This window comes from Oryzias melastigma, linkage group LG7 (assembly GCF_002922805.2).
Source record: "Oryzias melastigma strain HK-1 linkage group LG7, ASM292280v2, whole genome shotgun sequence".
Lineage (NCBI taxonomy): Eukaryota > Metazoa > Chordata > Actinopteri > Beloniformes > Adrianichthyidae > Oryzias > Oryzias melastigma.
The window spans coordinates 948,151-954,925 of NC_050518.1; the positions used below are offsets into that span (position 1 = coordinate 948,151).

The window sequence follows — 6,775 nt, forward strand, 5'->3', positions numbered from 1 at the left end:
CTAAACCCAGCTGTGTGTCCTTCAAGAGTGACTGGTCAAAGAATGAATTTATCAACTTTAAATCATCCTCATCTTCTGGTGCAGAGAGGTGAGAAATGTTTTCACTCATGTGTTTGATGTAAGTTCATTTTTTTCTCTCAGACATTTCTATCTTCAGTTTGTTAGTCTCTGTATGTAGAAACAGAATGGATCTGATGGTTCTGATTCTCCACAGAGTGGACCAGCAGAGCTCAGAGACTCACAGTGGTCTGTCTGTCCAGCAGCATCAAACACAGCTGGATTCCATCTTTCTGGTCTGTACATGAACAACAACTGCTTTTCCATCATTCTGTCCACAGTCATCTCCATGCTGCACTTTGGAGACCAGTGGATTGTCAGTGTGTCCAACATGGAGCTGATGTTTGGCTCCATGACTTCACTCTGATTGGCTCATTCATCTAGAATTCTGTTGCAGCTGCTGGAGGACAACATTGTCACTTTTGTGAAGAAGGAGCTGAAGAAGATCCAGAAGCTTCTGAGTCAGAGGGAGGATGAGGAGGAGGATGAAGATGAAGAGCAGAGGAGCAGCAGAGAGTCACTGATGAAGATCACAGAGAACTTCCTGAGGAGAATGAAGCAGGAGGAGCTGGCTGATCGACTGCAGAGCAGTAAGAGGATTTCTCTGAAGGTTTCAGCTGCTGATAAATGAAGATTTACTGATGTCTCAACACATGGAACCACATGGATTCAAACCCTCATCATTCAGGCTGCAGAGAGTTTATGTACTCTGTTTGTTGTCTTCATTCAGGATCTGCTGCTGCAGTTTGTCGACATAAAGTCCAATCTGGTCTGAAGAAGAAGTTCCAGTGTGTGTTTGAGGGAATCGCTAAAGCAGGAAACCCAACCCTTCTGAATGAGATCTACACAGAGCTCTACATCACAGAGGGAGGAACTGGAGAGCTGAATGAAGAACATGAGGTCAGACAGATTGAAGCAGCATCCAGGAAAGCAGACAGAGCAGAAACCAGCATCAGACAAGAAGAGCTCTTTCAACTCCCAGCTGGAAGACAAGAACCAATCAGAACCGTGATGACAAAGGGAGTGGCTGGCATCGGGAAAACAGTCTTAACACAGAAGTTCACTCTGGACTGGGCTGAAGGCAAAGCCAACCAGAACATCCACTTCACATTTCCATTCACTTTCAGAGAGCTGAATGTGCTGAAAGAGGAGAAGTTCAGCTTGGTGGAACTTGTTCATCACTTCTTCCCTGAAACCAAAGAAGCAGGAATCTGCAGCTTTGAAGACTTCCAGGTCATCTTCATCTTTGATGGTCTGGATGAGTGTCGACTTCCTCTGGACTTCCACAAGACTCGGATCCTAAATGACCCTAGAAAGTCCACCTCAGTGGGTGATCTGCTGACAAACCTCATCAGGGGGAACCTGCTTCCCTCTGCTCGCCTCTGGATAACCACACGACCTGCAGCAGCCAATCAGATCCCTGCTGAGTGTGTTGACATGGTGACAGAGGTCAGAGGGTTCAATGATCCACAGAAGGAGGAGTACTTCAGGAAGAGATTCAGAGATGAAGAGCAGGCCAGCAGGATCATCTCCCACATCAAGAGATCCCGAAGCCTCCACATCATGTGCCACATCCCAGTCTTCTGCTGGATCACTGCTACAGTTCTGGAGGATCTGCTGAAGAGCAGAGAGGGAGGAGAGCTGCCCAAGAGCCTGACTGAGATGTACATCCACTTCCTGGTGGTTCAGGCCAAAGTCAAGAAGGTCAAGTATGATGGAGGAGCTGAGACAGATCCTCACTGGAGTCCAGAGAGCAGGAAGATGATGAAGTCTCTGGGAAAACTGGCTTTTGAGCAGCTGCAGAAAGGAAACCTGATCTTCTATGAATCCGACCTGACAGAGTGTGGCATCGATATCAGAGCAGCCTCAGTGTACTCAGGAGTGTTCACACAGATCTTTAGAGAGGAGAGAGGCCTGTACCAGGACAAGGTGTTCTGCTTCATCCATCTGAGTGTTCAGGAGTTTCTGGCTGCTCTTCATGTCCACCTGACCTTCTTCACCTCTGGACTCAACCTCATGGAGGAAGAGCGGAAAATGTATTGGTTTTCTAAATTTTTTCAAAACCCTTCTGTCCAGTTCTATCAGAGATCAGTGAAGGAGGCTTTATTGAGTCCAAACGGACACCTGGACTTGTTCCTCCGCTTCCTCCTGGGTCTTTCACTGCAGACCAATCAGAGTCTCCTACGAGGTCTGATGACTCAGACAGGAAGTAGCTCACAGACCAATCAGGAAACAGTCCAGTTCATCAAGGAGAAGATCAGTGAGGATCTGTCTGCAGAGAAAAGCATCAACCTGTTCCACTGTCTGAATGAACTGAATGATGGTTCTCTAGTGGAGGAGATCCGACAGTTCCTGAGGTCAGGATATCTCTACAGACATAAACTGTCTCCTGCTCAGTGGTCTGCTCTGGTCTTCATCTTACTGTCATCAGAAGAGGATCTGGAAGTCTTTGACCTGAAGAAATACTCTCGTTCAGAGGAGACTCTTCTGAGGATGCTGCCAGTGATCAAAGTCTCCAACAAAGCTCTGTAAGAACTCTCATGAAAATCACCTTCAGTGAACAAATGAATTTGAGTGAAAAACAAAAGTTTCAATAGCTGCTGTCTGTCTTTGTTTTCTTCAGACTGAGAGACTGTAATCTGTCAGAGAGAAGCTGTGCAGCTCTGTCTTCAGTTCTCAGCTCTCAGTCCTCCAGACTCAGATATCTAGATCTGAGTAACAACTACCTGCAGGATTCAGGAGTGAAGCTTCTGTCTGTTGGACTCCAGAGTCCACACTGTAAACTGGAGACTCTCAGGTCAGTTTTCATTCAACTATCTGTTTCAAAAGAAAGTGTCAGATAGATATCAGTGAAGCAAAAACAGCAGATGACTGTTGGATGAAAGTTTAAAACAACAATCTGCTAGAGTTAAAAATCCTGTTTTTCTTTACCTGATGGTTACAGATTTTATCCAAGGTTTTTGACACCAGACTTAAAAGGAGAACACAAGTCCATCCAGGTGTAGATTTCTGGGATAAGTTCATGTTCTCTGTGTTCTTCAATGGAGAACATGAATCAATCACAGAAATCCATCCATCCATTTTCCTGACCGCTTTGTCCCTTTCGGGGTCGCGGGGGTGCCGGAGCCTAACCCGGCTGCTGATGGGCGAAGGCGGGGTACACCCTGGACAGGTCGCCAGTCTGTCTCAGGGCCTCAATCACACACCCATTCACTCTCACATTCACACCTAGGGGCAATTTAGAGTCACCGATTAACCTATGAAACATGTTTTTGGACGGTGGGAGGAAGCCGGAGTACCCGGTGAAAACCCACGCATGCACGGGGAGAACATGCAAACTCCACACAGAAAGGTCCCAGCTGGGATTTGAACCGGGGCCTTCTCACTGTGAGGCAAGAGCGCTAACCACTGCGCCACCATGCAGCCCCAATCACAGAAATGCAGATTTAAAATATTAAAATCAGACTTCTGATCCACAGTACAGCAGCTCATGATGAAGAGATATAAGATGTTCAAACTACAGCAGACTGACTGGATATTCAGACAAATCTGGTTCTGGTGATTATTTACTGATCTTGGATCAGCAGCAGGTCTTTCATTTCGCATAGTTTTTAGGGTCAACTTCTGGTTCTCAGTTTCAGTGATGAAATTATTCCGTATATATTTTATTATATCCATGTATATGATCATATGTTACCTTTGATACAATAAAAAACACATTATTTATAAAATATTATTTATTTTTGTGAGTTTTTTTCAATATGGAAGTAAAACGACTCAATTCCTGAGGCTCCACCTGCTGCTGCATGTGGCTGTAGACCTGTTCATGTCCAAACACACACGGGTTCTTTTGAAGCTCCAGAACTGAATGAGCTGAAACACTCAGACTAACAGCAGAACCATCACCAGCTCCTCTGCAGGACCACATTCAGACATATTGGACCGGTGGATCCTGATGTTTTTCAAGGTTCTTCTAGAGTTTAGATCCATCCATCCATTTTCCTGACCGCTTCTTCCCTGTCGGGTCGAGCCTAACCTGGCTGCTGATGGGCGAAGGTGGGGTTCACCCTGGACAGGTCGCCAGTCTGTTGCAGGGCCTCAATCACACACCCATTCACTCTCACATTCACACCTACGGGCAATTTAGAGACACCAATTAACCTATGAAGCATGTTTTTGGACGGTGGGAGGAAGCCGATGAAAACCCACGCATGCACGGGGAGAACATGCAAACTCCACACAGAAAGGTCCCAGCCGGGAGTCAAACCGGTGTGAGGCAAGAGCGCTAACCACTGCGCCGCCGTGCAGCCCTAGAGTTTAGATATGTCAGTAAATTCTTTCCAAGAAGAACTAAAAACTTTTTAGCTGTTTTTCTGCACAACCTTCTTTTTCCAGTCAGGATGGAGAGAGAACGGAAAGTTTAGCTCTATGGAAAGTCTTTTAAGCCATAATGTATTATTCATTTCTCAATTGACAGTTACATTTCAAATTTATCATGCAATTTGAAAATGCATGTTGCAATTTACAATTCAATATGCAAATTAGACTTAATATGAAAACACATTTTGCAATTTAGAATTCAATATCAAAATTTACAATTCAATATGACAATTTAAAAAATAAAATCTTGAATAAAAATAAAATCAATTGCATTCTATATTGTTATGGGTTTTTGATATTATAATTCAAAGGATATTGCAATTTACAGTTCAATATTTTAAAAACGATATTTCAATACAGGAATTGATTACAATCTATTGAATAGTAAAAACCCACCCTCTGTATGTGTCAAAACTCAAATCAAATTGCAAAACAGCAACCCCTGATGTATTGCTTTCTCATTTGCATGTACCTATTTCAAAATTAGAATTGCAATGCAAACTCTCAGATCCTCATCAGGGAGGGGCCTTCCACCTCCCTACATTTGCTAAATCCCGCCTCCTTTTACTTTGGTCAGTTCAAAATATGAAAGACTCAACTAAACAATGGAGTTGTTTGCCATTGTAGATCAGAGAAGAGAATGTGCTATCTGCTAATGAACTAGCTGTATGTGGATGACTTTGACTGCGACTGTTTTAACTCTGCAGCTATTTTATCCCACAATAGCTCTCACAGTTAAACCGCTGCAGCTGTGTTGCTTTTCTTGCGGAAAATGCCCTTGCAGAAGGCATATGCTTGTAGGAGCACCTCAACTTCGGAAGTATGAAGCCTTACCTGTGTTTGTTCCCGTTGCCATGGTGAATCGTGGTGTCTTTGCTCCATTGAGTAGGGCTTTTTAAGGTCACAACACTTGCACCTGATTCTGAGTTAGACAACTTAAAGTTAATTAAATCAACTCTTTTCAGATGTTCTGAAACCAAAAACTCGAGGTTTGTGAATTTTGAGTCACTGAACTCTGAGTTCAGGTATGAACTCAAAATATTTTTTAACCTGCTTCTTGAAATGGGCCCCTGCTGTCATCACTGCTCCTGAACACACAATTTTCTGTCTGATTTCAGGTTGAAAGGCTGCAGTTTTTCAGAGATCAGCTGTGAAGTTTTGGGCAAAGCTCTGAAGAACAACTCGTCCAGACTAATAGAACTGGACCTGAGCAGAAACAACATTCAGGATTCCGGATTTCTTCATCTGAGTAGTTTTCTGGAGAGTCCAGACTGCAGACTGCAGACTCTGAGGTCAGTAAATGAGCTGAACTTCTTCATGAATTTCTTCTATTTTCTTCATAAATTTAATTGATTGTGTGATGATGATTGATCTGAAACTGATCTGTTTCAATAATGATCTTGTAAATCTGATCAAATTTTGTTTACTTGCTGGAACTCCAGCTGTCATCACTGCTCCTGAACACACTTTTCTGTCTGATTTCAGGTTGATATACTGCAGTTTGTCACAGATCAGCTGTGAAGTTCTGGTCACAACTCTGAAGAAAAATCCATCCAGACTGACTGAACTGGACCTGAGTGGAAACAGAATCCAGGATTCAGGATTTCTTCATCTGCGTGGTTTTCTGGAGAGTCCAGACTGCAGACTGCAGACTCTGAGGTCAGTAAATGAGCTGAACTCCCTGAAGGATGAGAAGAAGGTTTCAGGTGAAGAACTTTCTGATGTTTCACTGGAAGATTTTCTGAACATTTTCTGGATCACAGCTTGGAGTCAGTTCAGCCGTCTGAAGAATTTCTCTACAACCTTTCCTTGATCCCCTGACCTTTTCCAACAAGGTCAAGGAAAAGAGGAAAAGGAGACAGGAGGGAATGTTTCCACCATGCTGATGTGTCTCCTGCTTTTCTTCTTTACCTCCTGTTTCTGCTTCACTGCAGATCTACTTCCAGAATATCTGGAAATGACTGAAGGAAAACAAAGATTTACAAAATCAAGCAGATCACTTTGTTTGGTTTATATTTACTAAATATCTTCATGTTGGTTCTAAAATGCAGAAATTTGGGGAGGATCTTTCCAAACAGCACAAAAAGAAACACCCTAGATCAGGGGTCGGCAACCTAGAGCATGCGTGCCACAGGTGGCATGCGTCGGGAAAGACAGTGGCATGCCAGGGTGTGACAAAAAAAAGCTATTTGTCATCTGTTTGTATTTTTCAGATTTGAAAAGAGTGATCATCGCTTTGCATAAGGATCTTTGATCCTCCATGGCGTCAGAAGTAAAAAGTCAATTCACATAGTGCTGTGACTGTGACCCCACCCAACTATATACACGCTTCAGCTTT

General features: G+C 43.5%; 1 protein-coding gene across 1 annotated transcript in view; it reads left to right on the forward strand.

Annotated features, from left to right (window-relative positions):
* Positions 1–577: 577 nt before the first annotated feature.
* LOC118599004 (NLR family CARD domain-containing protein 3-like) overlaps positions 578–6,775 on the forward strand; it is a gene marked incomplete at its 5' end in the record, with an annotated part of 8,979 nt that continues 2,781 nt past the window's right edge. Inside the window, 3 exons of the mRNA XM_036213013.1 lie at positions 578–667; positions 835–2,585; positions 2,681–2,854. Coding sequence (XP_036068906.1) covers positions 578–667; positions 835–2,585; positions 2,681–2,854 — 2,015 coding nt within the window. The remainder of the gene's footprint in view (positions 668–834; positions 2,586–2,680; positions 2,855–6,775) is intronic.